General features: G+C 50.1%; 1 protein-coding gene across 5 annotated transcripts in view; it reads left to right on the top strand.

The window, feature by feature from the left end:
* The window catches only part of STAU2 (staufen double-stranded RNA binding protein 2), a 228320-nt gene extending 216737 nt beyond the window's left edge, over nt 1-11583 (top strand). For 3 of the 5 annotated variants that reach the window (XM_079796393.1, XM_079796395.1, XM_079796399.1), the window contains 2 exons: nt 8712-8800; nt 9922-11583. In XM_079796393.1, the coding sequence (XP_079652519.1) occupies nt 8712-8800; nt 9922-10015 (183 nt within the window). In that variant the 3' untranslated portion in view covers nt 10016-11583. The remainder of the gene's footprint in view (nt 1-8711; nt 8801-9921) is intronic. The other 2 variants (XM_079796394.1, XM_079796396.1) reach the window with 1 other exon arrangement.
* Nucleotides 11584-12967: the final 1384 nt, after the last annotated feature.

The following is a 12967-nucleotide window of genomic DNA, read 5'->3' as shown; positions in this document are numbered from 1 at the left end:
GCAAGGACATTCCATGGCTTAATTTTCCCTTCCCCCACCTTCAAAACTAACCACCTTGCATTTCTTTGACCATTTCCGCCCCCCCTGCCACATTTTTCTGACCAAAGCCAGGAAAGCCTCTCTGATTTTCAGGTGTGATTAGACTGAACCCACCCGGATAATCCAGCATAATCTCTCCCATCTCCACGCTCATACCTCAGTCCCACCTGCAGAGTCACTGTGGCCGCGTGAGGCAGCCTGTTTTGATGCTGGGGACCAGCACATGGACGCTCCGGGGCATGGTCTTGCCAATTGCAGGCATGCTTGCTTTGTTCAGTGCCATGTTGTAAATACCGTTACAAAGGGGAATTTCTGTTGAATCAAAAGTAATTAGAAGGCAACACGGGAACTTAAAAAGGAAAGACATTGGTAAGGCAGAAGGCTTGTGGTTAGAGGAAGGCAGGGCAGCGTGGAGGCCGCTGCTCGAATTTGTTCTGAACACACTGGGAACATTTCTTCCCACAGCTAATCCTGCGGTAAATTCGACTCTTTTATTGTCAAGGCTGACAGCTCCATGGATTACCCAGTGCAAGAGCCTGACCGAGGAATAGAGGTGAGGGCCAAATCCGTAGCTCACGTGCCCAATTTTGTACTAATTCCCCACACTCTAGAGTCAAATTCCTGTTCTTGCCCGGCTGGTGTGGCTCAGTGGTTGAGCATTGACCCACCATTCTCCGTCAGGGCACAGGCCCCGTCAGGGCACTGGCCCCGGGGGCGTGCAGGAGGCAGCTGATGGATGTTCCACTTTCACGTTGATGTTTCTCTCTCTCCCTCCCTCTTCTTTCCTCTCTCTCTCAAAATCAATTTTAAAATCTTAAAAAAAGAATGAAGGCCACATTCAGACATGTGTGGTTACCATTGACTTTAATGGGAACAGCCTGTTTCTGGGATTTAGGCTATGAAATCGGTGGGGAAAGTGTGAAATGGAAAAACAGGAAATAAAAGGATCCATTGGGCATCGTGTTCAAAGACTCCAAAATGCTGTGTGTCATTAGGGGATGAGTTTAAATTCGCATTTTGCTAATGAAGACCATTGTCATCTCTCAAAGAATGACTTAATCCTGCTACCCTGCCATTACCAACGAGTCATTCTTTTTTTGATAAAACATTTTTTATATTTAAAAATATAAGTATATTTTTAAGAGGGAAGTTAGAAATTATAGAAACGGCTGGAAAGGCTCACCTCCATTTTGTGGGGACACACACACACACACACACACACACACACACACACCCCGGGACACTTGGGAACCCAAACCAACCAACAGGCATGGAAAGTATCTCATTGGCGTCATATTTCTGGCATTGCTATAACTACGCGCAAAACAAGTGACACATGAAATGGTGGCGACATCTGTTCTAGAACCTGTGGGGCTTTACTCACAAAACAGTTGTAAAATGTTTTGGGGGACAAAAATATTTCTGTGTATCTGTGCAGACGCTCTCCCCTATGGGAAACACACACACACACACACACACACACACACACACACACACACACACACGTATACACAAGGTTGCGCTAAAAAGGAAGAAAAAAAAAGGAAATATCCATTTCTTTAAAATACGTTCCTTTTTCTCCTCTTAAATGAAGCTGCATGTGTTGCTTTAAAGATACTTTTTTTTTTGGTTGTTTAAATCCCACAACATGTAAATTGTCACAGAGCTCAAGTTCAGGATTCCGGTGGGTAGGCTGTGGTAACGTACGAGTGGCTGCTGAGCGAGTTTGTTTTGATTTGGTAGGAAAACATTTTCTGGCCTTGGACATGAAATCATTAGCTGTCTATTTGTTTATGGCCACCGCCGAATGGAAGTTTCTGGGTACTTGTGTTAGTGTATCTTTGAAATTCTCGAATGCACAGTGTGTGGGAAGTCACACACGTGGGTTTAAGCATCCTTCAGGATGTTCCTCATTAAGGAACCCCGTTACCTCCTTCCCACGACTCCCAGATGCCTTCACGCCGGCCGCCCCGCAGCCTGTCCCTGCCGGAGGGGGCGCTGCGGGCAGGGCCCCGTTATCTGCTCCCCTCCCGTGGGAGACGGTCGCTTGTTCCTCAGTCAGGAGGGCCAGTTGATTTTCCCCTCGCAGAGTGTCCTTTAATATTAGGTAGCATACTTGCAATATGGTCTTTCTTCTTTTTTTTTTAAGCACCTGGCCTCGAGCAGGTAACCGTTTATTCCGTTCGTTTAAACTCGGGGGTTTTGCTAATTTTACCGTCTTCTGGGCGGGTTTGGAAGTACGGGGGGACATTTCTGTGGACGGTTAAGCGTTGGTGCTTGTTCCCAAAGCCACTCCATTGCACATTGTTCCTTGAAATGGCTGGTGCTGGCTCCTGCTGAACGGGAAGTGGCTATTTCAGGTGTCGCCGCGTAATCCTACGGTGGGCATCGGAAAGTGGCCCAGCTCACCCCAGGGAAGTGTTTAATCTGTAAGGGGTCTTTTCTGGGAAAGTGGTGGAGGGTGACTTGGGGGTGAGGGTGGCGCTGTGACAAGGGGAGAAGGGGAGGGGTCTGTCCGAACCTCCCTGTGAGAGGAGGCACCTGGTGGGCAGCCCAGCCCCGCTCCCCTCGCTTAAACACCCAGGGCATCTCGCTCGCTCGCTCGCTCTAAATCACAGCCACACTCATTGCCTGCGTTCACTGTCCATTTCACCTTCGCACACCCAGCACCTGCGCTCACTGAGCACCCCGCATCCCGCCACCCCGCCACGCCCGGGAGCTCCGTCTCCCCCCTGCCCGCAACCCCAGGACGTGAGAGAGGAAAACTCCTCCTGGAACAATAGAGGGGGGAGGCTAGCCAAGGGAGCGTACCAGACACTGGGTACCCTCGGGAGGTTAAGAAATGGTGAATCATGTCCTTGGGTAATTCTCAGTGACAAAATAATTACTGTAGCAATTTCGTTGTAGCCCAAACTGCAAGTGTTACCGAAGTGCTGAACTGAGCCCCCGAGGTCAACCCAGGGTCTGCACCAAGGCTGGAGGCTGGGAACTGACCAGGTCACCCCGCGAAATAATAAATCCCTTTTCTGGAAGAGGAAGATAATTGCATGAGCTCAGCTCCAGTCGCTGTTGTGGGGAGTGACTAACAGACGGAGCGTGGAGGAGGTGGAGGAAGAGGGACTTTGCAATCGTGGCGGGGAAAGGAGCGCGCTGACATGGGGCAGGTGACTGAGAGCCGGGCTCCGGTTTGGAGGGAATAAAGTGAGGTGACGATCGAGAATGTGGGCTGGGTTCCAAGCTCGGCTCTGCCCCGGACTAGCTGCGTGACCTTGAATTCCCGATGGGCAGGCTGGCCCACCTGGCTGGGCTGTGCTAACACCTGAGCTCACCAGGTCCAGCGCCGGGTCTCACGGCGGTGGCGGGGCGTCATGCTCATGAAATGGCAGCACCGGCTGTTTACAGAGAAGATAAACGGCCATCCCGGCCTTTTGTAAACTAACGAGAAGTCTTCTCATAGTTATAAGCGATTGTCCTCAGGCTTATCAATAAGAGGTGGGTTGCATTATCTCCCCGGATAGATAAGAGAATGTTATTTGGAAACCTCGAAGCATACCTGTGGAGGGAAGCAGCTGGGCAGGAATTCGGAAAATCCGTCCATGGCACCGCGTGAAAGAGCACGCCGCCCGTCCGGCCTGAAGGACATTCTTTGCGGGGTGACAGGCATTCTGACGGTGCCCGGGGACCTGCCTGCCGTGCTGATAAAATCATCCAGGAGGTTTTGCAAGATCTGAAACATTGCACGTGCTCCGCGCCTGAGACCTGGCCTTTATCTCCTGTGCGCATCTCTTCTTGGGTGGGAGAGAGCAGGTGACCCGGGCCTGGGGCTCGGTGAAGCAAGAAATGTGGCTCCTGGTATTCAGGCAGCCCTGGGAACCAAGTCTTCAAAAATGTGGTTTCGGTGGCCGCGTGGGCCCTATTGGGAAGAGAACAGGACCAAGAAGCCCTGGGGCACCCAGGGGTCTCGTTCAGCAGTGCCACCCGCACATTTCCATTTCTGGGCACCGAGTCGCCTTCCGTAATAATCCATCTGGGAAGAGATGGATAAAAATCTGCATTCCTGCCAGCAATTCACGTATGAATGGATCAGAACAAAACAGCTGCTCCTTTGCTCAAAGCTGTTGACTACAGAAAGAGCCCTGCGTCCATCGGGCCGCGCCGTGGAGCGGTGCTCTCTGGAAAGGCCGAGCACGGATTGGCCTTTGGAGCTCGGCACCCAGTGGCCTGGCTCTGCCCTCCGTACACGTGTGCACGGGGCGGGACTCCAGGGCTAAGGTTCACGTAACAAGCTCACGAGAATGCCCGCACCTGCAGGACCGTCCTCAGCGTAGTGGCCTGGGGAAGCCGCCCGGCCACCTCCGCATTTCAGGGCTTAAAGGGAACGCCAAGGCCAGCTAATTGGGTCTAAATGAGAGTCAAATCTCTCTGCAAATTCCTTGGTTGGGGCGGGGAATTGTCCACATCTAAGTCTTTGGAGGGTGAATTTAATTTTTGAAGGAAACATCCCTCAAAACTAAGTCTACGGAAAGAACTCTTACCATTTGCCACAGCCCGGAGGGACCTGGAGAGTTATCATGCTAAGCAAAATCAGCCCGTCAGAGAAAGACAAGTATCGCATGATCTCACTCACCTGTGGAATCTAATGGACAAAATAAACTGATGAACAAAATAGATCCAGGGACATAGAAGCATAGAACAGACTGAGGAATCTCGCAAGAAAGGTGTGGGAAGGTGGGTGGGCGGGAAGAGATCAACCAAAGGACTTGTATGCATATAGGCATAACCCAGGGACACTGACAATAGGGTGGTGACGGCCTGGGGAGGGCCTAGAAGGGGTCCATGGGGGGAAAGAGGGACATATGTAATAATGTCAACAACAAAGATGAAAAAAAAAAGTCCACTCAATAAGGTAAATGGTCGGGATGGACAAATACAAAAGAGGGCAGGGCCACAGAGTGACAGCGCGGTCTGCTCCAGTGACCCAGTGACTCAGTGACCGCGGTGGTTCTGAGAGGTGATGGATTCCAGAAGCACCTGGAGAACGGACGCCCTCACACTGCGGGGTGGCCTCGGCCTCGCTGAGGGCGGAGAGGCCAGGTCTTTAAAAATGTGCGTGCTCTAACAGACCCAGAAACAAGGAGGCATGGATCGGACTGTCAGGCCTCAGAGGGAGGGGAGGGGAGAGTGGGGGTAAAGGGGAGAGATCAACCAAAGGACTTGTGTGCAAGCATATGAGCCTAACCAGCGGTTAAGGACAACAGCGGGGTGGGGGCATGTGTGGGGAGGGGTGTGGGCTGGGAATGGGGGGATGAGGACAAATATGTGATACCTTAATCAATAAAGAAATTTAAAAAATAATAAAAATGTGCATGCTCTTGGTGCAGAAAGTCAGTTTCTAGGAGTTTGTCCTAAGGAAATTACTGAGATGGTACGCGGAGATTTGACTGCTGGGAAGCTTGGTGTCGTGCTAATAACTGCTTAACACTTGGGAGTGGCCTGAAGGGCCAGCGGTAGGGAATGGATGTTTCTGTTGCTGTGGAGCGCTGCTCATGTTCTCTGAAAAAGGGCAGGTTACCCACAGGCTCAGGTGCAGTCCAGCCTGTAGCAGGTCCCTATGGAGAGGGGATGGGGCGGGAGATGGGAAGGCAGACACCAAGCTGCGAATGGCGGGTGGGATTGTGACTGTTTTCACTTCTTTATTTTGCTTGTCTTACAAATATTATGATTTTTTTCTGTAATGAAAAACTCTTTCTTATAGTAAAGGGATAAAATGAAACGTCAGCGAGGGGAAGGGGGCCCTGCCGTCCTTAAAGAGGAAGTATGACGTGCCTGTATTCGTTTGTTCGAGTCGCCGTCACAAAGTGCCGCACACGGAGTGGCTTCATCAACAGACACGCATTGTCTCACGGTTCTGGAGGCCAAAAGTCCAAGGCCACCGTGTCGGCGGGCTTGGTTCCTTCTGAGCCTGAGAGAGTGGGAATCTCTTTCCTGCCTCCCTCCAGCTTCCGGCGGTTTGTGGGCTATCCTTGGCGTTCCTTGGTTTCTGCTACATCACTCCAGCCCCTGCCTTCCTCGTCACATAGTGTTCTCGCTGTGTGTGCGTCTGTGTCCACATTCCCTTTTTTATAGGGGCATTGGTCATATTAGATCGGGGCCCACCCTGCCCTAGGATGACTTCATCTTAATTGGTTACATCTGCCGTGACCCTATTTCCAGATAGCGCCTCATTCTGAGGTACTAGGGGTTAGGGCTTCAACATACAAACGTGGGGGCGGACACAGTTCATCCAATACCAGTGCCCTGATGAGATAGGCATGCTGCTCCTACCCAGCCGAGGTTAGTGCCTACCTGCCACCACGGCCTTAGCCAGCTGCTGTGCAGTAAGAGCTTGGACCAAGGTCAGGAGTAGTGGGGTGGGGCGCCGACCTCCCCGAGGACTCCAGGTTCAAAGAGATACGTAATGGTGAAAACGGGGGGCCTGAGCCCAGCCCCTCCCTGCCCAGGGTGCCCAGCAGGGTGGCGGACCTGCCTGGGCATTCAGCTCAGCACCTCTGAGCTGGGGAGACAGGGCAGAGACCTGAAAGGAAGAATAGTCTAACCTAAAAGAAAAGCACCTTTGGGTTGGATATAGGAGTTGTGATTTAAAAATAGAAAGAAAGACCAGGAGAAGGAGGGAGACAAAAAGATTACGTACATGCCACAAAAACCCGCTCACAGATATTTTATAGCAGCTCCATTCCTAACACCCAAAACTTGTAAGCACCCGAGATGTCTCTCAGTGGATGAATGGATAAGCTGTGGTACGTCCACACAATGGAATATGACTCAGTGGTTAAAAAGAGAGGAGGTATCCAGCCATGAGAAGACATGGAGGAACCTAAAATGCATATAACTCAGGGAAAGAAGCTCATCGGAAATGATGTACTGTATGATTCCAACTGTATGACATTCTATAGAGACTGTTACAAAATCTGTGGTTGCCATGGATCTGGGGGGATAAGGAAAAGGGGTGAACAGGTGGCATGTAGGAAACTGTTAGGGTGGTGAAACCATTCTGCATGGCACTGTAATGGTGGGCACATGACATTATGCATTTGTCAAAACCCATAGAATGGCCCAGACGGTGCGGCTTGGTGGTTGAGCGTTGACCTATGAACCAGGAGGTCATGGTTTGATTCCCAGTCAGGGCACATGCCTGGGTTGTGGGCTCGATCCCCAGTAGGGGGCATGCAGGAGGTAGCCGATTAATGAGACTCTCTCATCGTTGATGTTTCTATCTCTCTATCCTTCTCCCTTCCTCCCTGAAATCAATACAATATATATATATATATATATATATATATATATATTATTTTTTTTTAAAAAAACCCACACACACATAGAATATACAGCACAAAGAGAGAACCCTAATGTCAACTGTGGGCTTCAGTTAATGATCATGTATCAGTCTTGTGTCATCACTTGTAACAACCGTCTTGTGCCAATGCAGGCTGTTAATAATAGGTGACCTTGTGTTAGGGTGGGGGAGGGGTGTCCGGGACCTCTGTACTCCCGCCTCCATTTTTCTGTAAACCTAAAACTGCTCTCAAAAAATAAAGTCTATTAACTTAAACACCAAAAGGGTGTATTACACATAAAGAAATGTCAAAGGGATCACGCACTTGTCAGCTACCCACAAGGGGTCCCTGGCAGATAAAAGTCGGGGCAATTGCAAGAGTTAGCTCTTTCTCTGAGGCAGTTGAGAAGACACAGATGACCAAGGTGTGACCCAGCAGGATGCCCCAGAGTCAAGCACCCCTGGCTGCTCACACCTCTCTCAGACTCAACAAAGCCCTTCTGGTGGGGCTTAAAGGGAGGGCGGGGGGTGCGGAGGAGGGGAAGAAGAACCAAATTCTTATTCCAAGAAATAACAGTTTGGAACATGCACAAGAGTGTCAACGAGTTATGTAGATCTTATCAGCATCGCATTTTTGGTGCCTCCCAGCTATCCAGCGAGGCTCCGCCAGCCTGTCAGCGCCCGTCAGCGTCCCACGCATCGCGGGCCTATCAGCACCTTGGGAGGCCGTGCCGAGGCCGGGCCTGCCTCCCCAGGGCCCCAGGAGGAGGGGGAATTTCAGGATATACCACCACACCATGCCCTCGGTTTGCTCGAGCGTCCTCCTCTCTCGGCTCCCATTCTGTGACTTGGTTAGGGCCCACGGTCTGTAAAATGGAGCAATACCTTTGATGCTAATTTCGGAAAGAGGATCTGGGTTTGGAAAAGTCTGATGTTCTCACATCTGAAGGCAGAGAATGTGTAGTTTCAGTAAAGCGAGGAGAAATTATACAGAGTCACCATCAAAGTGTGTTACGCTTATAGGGGCGTTTCCACATTTGCAGATAAAACATTGTGATTTTATAAAACTATGGACCAGGGATGAGGCGTGAGGCATGCGGAGGTTGCCTTCTCCACCTCCCACACCCCACGCCAGAAATACAGCTCTCACAGTAGACACGTTACCGCCTTTCAGATGTAATATGGCTAAGTGATGCAGCAAACCATTTATTTAGACGAATGCAAGTGATAGCCTTTCCTATATATGGTATGTCAGCTTTCCTTTACAATTGCCTGTTTATGACATTAAAGTCAGTGAATGGATCTCCTTGTTAGTTTGTGTGTTTGTTTTCATTTCTAGGCAGCTTTAAGTGCCTTGAAACAATTTTCTGAGCAAGGACTGGACCCAATGGAAGGGACAATGAATATTGACAAAAGCTCTCTTGAAAAGTGAGTAAACCTTCTGTCGTATTCTCACATTTATAATTTTGTCGCTGTACATGATAAGGCAAAAAACTCAAGACACTAACACCCGTATCTCACAAAATTATTCATAATACGGTTAAATGTAAATAAATGAGAAACCGCACATATGGTCATATTCATCTCCTACAGTCTGACTGTGAAAGTTTTAACCTGCTAATAGGTTATTATGCCTGCATTTTAGTGCCTCTGTTGGAAATATTCATGTGTTTTGTTGAGCGTAGAGACTGGCAAAACGAACCAAAAAATTGTGTTCACTTCACACTGTTGGGCATTTTCTGGCTGAACCACTTTCTGAGTGAAAATTTCTGAGTTTGACACATTCCTGCCAAGTTGTGGGCACCACAGAGAGAAAAGGAAAGGAAGGTGAGAGGGGACCCTCCCCTCGGCAGCATTTGTCTTTCGCGTTGTTGTACGAAACACAAGCACACGTTGCCACGAAAGTGTGGCTCCCCGGGGCTTTCAAGGCAGAAATGCAGGGATAGTAAGTATTTCTGAAATCCAGCTCAGAGCTTTTTTCATGCTATTGAACTGCAGCTCTTGTCTGAGACTGGATTTTAGGTCTCTCCAGAGACCCAATTTATAGTAAAGAAATTGAACGCAATTATATTTACATAGCGGAATCCAAACTCTTTGAGAGCAGTAATCACAGCAGGTGAGGTTTCAGAACACACACAGGAGAGAACGTTTCTAGGATGAAAAAAATAAAATAGATAACCCAGGACATAAGAACCAGATATGCTGATCCTACAGTTAAGGAAGCAACTCCCTCCCCCTCCCCCCACCCCCACCCAAACCAGCCTTTGCTCATTCATATTTAGAAGGTGAGAGCGTGAGAAGAAAACATTTGGTACACAGACGTGGCATTTTAAGTTGTCTATAGATTGGCAACCATTTATAAGCTAATTTAATCAAAACCGTTTCCACATGATCTCATCAGGAGACTATCTGAACATAAATATTGTTGTTTCACTTTAAAATGTCACTTTGGTGGTGACCTTTGCATCCCGTGTGCCATCTGCTAATAAACATGTCTGAAGTTGTGCAACCCTGCCCCTTCAGCTCTTGTTCATGTATTAATCTTCCAGACAAGGCCAGCATCTGGGAGAGAAGGCGGACAGTAACCAGACACACCCGGGCCCCATCGCTCAGGACTGCAAGAAATCAAAGTCCGTCATCTAGCAGCTCCCAGAACCACGGCAGCCACCGCATCCTTATAAACCTGTCAGCACGCATGAGGGTGTCTGTGTTCAAGGAAATGAATGACTAATACCCTTCTTTGAGTCTTATGTGAAGACAACGCTATTCTAACACACGAGATAATATACGTAGTCCTGTTTATTCAACTGGGGGCGGGGGAGGGGGATAAAACTTTGCGCATTTCCCTTGGAACTTGAGATCAGATCATAACTCATGTGTCCAGAGGCAGCCGACATCCGATCCTGCTACTGGGGCTCACGATAGCAGTGAATGAACCGTGTTAGACACAGAGGTGACGCTTTCCCGTGATCGACAGGGAAACGGGGTCTGGTCCCGGGTTCCGGTGGTTCTCTCGTGGCGCTTGTGTTCCGTTCTCTTCGCTCTCGTTCTAAATAATGCTTGACGATTCACCAGTCTCCCAATGACGTGCTGTGGAATGTGATGGTCGTTGTCTTCATATAGAGTCACGCAGTTTCTCTTTCTCTGCAGGTCTTTGTAATCTTCATCCTCTATCCGTGTGAATAACTTTAAGGCGCACACACTACTCACAGATGTATGCCAACAAACATTGGTTTCAATCGGGTCGGATATTTAATTAAAACTCTGAAATCACGTTAGGATCAACTAGTTCCAATAGACTCCGGGAGTTTAAAAAAAACAAAACACAACAATCGCTCACTTGTGGGTTTTGAGCTCCGTAAAGTTCTCAGCCACCCAGGAGGCGTCTTGCCTCCGCCCACCATTTCTCTGGGTCCCGCGTCCTGTGGCGGAAATCGCACCCACCCCCATTCGTGTCTTGTAGCCACTCGCTGTTTGCATCAAGAGTGTTTTTAATAACTGCCTCTGGACTGGGGACAGGGAGGAGGACCCACGCCGATGCTGTCCCTGGCGGGGAAGGGAGAGCCTGTGGGCGAGCCGTCGGAGTCTAGCCAGCCTGTAGCCAGCCACGCTCGGGGCCAGCATGTCGGGATCCAGCGTGTAGCAAATGCAGTAAAAATTTGGTCGGTTTCTGTGTGAAGTGTGGTGACTGTCGTTCTTTCGTTCCCTGGCTCTCGTTTCTTTACGAATCACCCCGGTGAGACCCGGACCAAAGGCCACCCCCCGGCCCAGGCACCCTGCTCAGCCTGGCCCCCCCCCCCCCCCCCCAGGACGCCCGGTCGCCCGGTCGCCGGCCACATGTATCTGCGAAACTGCAGAACACCTCCCGGTGACTCGCGCCCGGCCGCTCACGTCATCTCATTGTTCAGGCTTTCTCCGTATTGATCTGCGGGCGTTGTGAAATGGGAAAACACTCTCCGATCTAACTGCTCGGCCCAACGTGACAATAGGAATATAATTATGTAAGATTTCACAAGCAGAACCACCGCGAATCATGATCTGGCTGACTCACGCGCGACAGGAGGATAAACAAACAGCAACATAAGGAAATCACTCGGGTTGTTTTTAATGATTCCCAGGTGGGGAAGTCCGCCAGTTCGGGGAGGGCTGGTGCCCGTGGAGGAAATAGGTTGGGTTACATAAAGCTGGGGCCTTGTGGAAAAATCACAGCACGTTTATAAAGTTGGGGTTCGCAGAGGTAAGCCAGGTGGAGCAGGAAGTCCTGCCGCCTTGCACAGGGCGCAGGGGGGCCCTCACTCATTCCCTTGGGGACAGGCCCTTCTGCCGGGCCCTCAGGGCTGGGGGGCGGGGGGGGGGGCGAGGGAAGAGGGCGGGCCTGCAGACAGCACATTTCAGGTGGGCTCATTAAAGGGGACCTTCTGTTTACCAAGGGCAATAAACACAGACCACCTCCCACAGCCCACAGTCCAAACACCCACGCGGCCCGAACAGGGCTGTGGGAGAGCGGTGGGAGCAGGGAACAGCCGCCAGTCAGCTCTCGCAACCCAAGTATCCGAAGCATTTAACTCTTGAGCTATGTGACACGAGTCGTTCCTAGAGCTGATGGATCCCTGAACACAGCGAGGTGGGGGGTGGGGGGCAGGGAATGTCAATTTGCAAAGGATCTCCAGTTTAGGGGCAGGATCTTTATTCCAGATTCCATCCCATCTACCTGCTTGAGGAGACCAGGAAGGCCTTCCCATCCAGGACCCCGGCCTCTGGGGTGGAGTTAGCGATGCAAATGACGGGTGGCCCGCGGTCCCTCGCGGGGACCTGCTGGGATGCTGTTCCACAGCCGATGTCATATATCACTCGAGGGGAAACCATTAAGTAGATTTATTGAAAGAGCGTTTCTTCGGCACAGGGAGATCTTTTTGATGAAAGATGGGGCTCATTATTCTTTACAGGACACAGATTGACTTATCTCCTTTATCAATTACAGTGTCTGCTTTCAGCGTTTCTCCATCAGCACTGGGCTTTGTAGTCCCTTCCCGGTGCCGAGGCCAATGTGTCTGAAGAAAAAGGTTTGTGTTTTACATTTTAATTGGAAATATAATATTGCACTTTGGAACTCTGACCCTCCCTTTCCAGGACAACGTGCCAAAGATCAGTGGGGAGACACCGCCAGGCAGGCTGTGACAAGGACGCCCCTCCCCTTTCCTGGGGTGACCTCAATGAGTTGTCCTGGCCCTTCTCCCCAGCACACATTCTCAACAGTGGGGTTGTGTGTGTGTGTGTGTGTGTGTGTGTGTGTGTGTATGGGGGGGGGGGAGAGGTTGACAGTTTTGACCAATTTCCTGCACCATAAAATAAACATAGATTAACGAGAAACTTGAATTAGTATACAGAGGTTTTCAGGACCTTGGAAATGTGGTCCAGACCAATTGATGTGTATTTAAATCCTACTGCAGGGGAGTTATCACTGCACCTGCCCACAGCATGTCCTGTGCTTTTTAATTTCCAAAAGCCACTTGCTACCATGTGGCCAAGAATGGTAAAAAGCGCACACGGAACTGAGCAGTCCCTAATGGCAAAACCATATGTGAATTTGTCCCT

This window comes from Cnephaeus nilssonii (genome assembly GCF_951640355.1).
Source record: "Cnephaeus nilssonii genome assembly, chromosome: 18".
NCBI classification, from domain to species: Eukaryota; Metazoa; Chordata; class Mammalia; order Chiroptera; family Vespertilionidae; genus Cnephaeus; species Cnephaeus nilssonii.
This window is presented reverse-complemented; position numbering and strand designations above follow the sequence as displayed.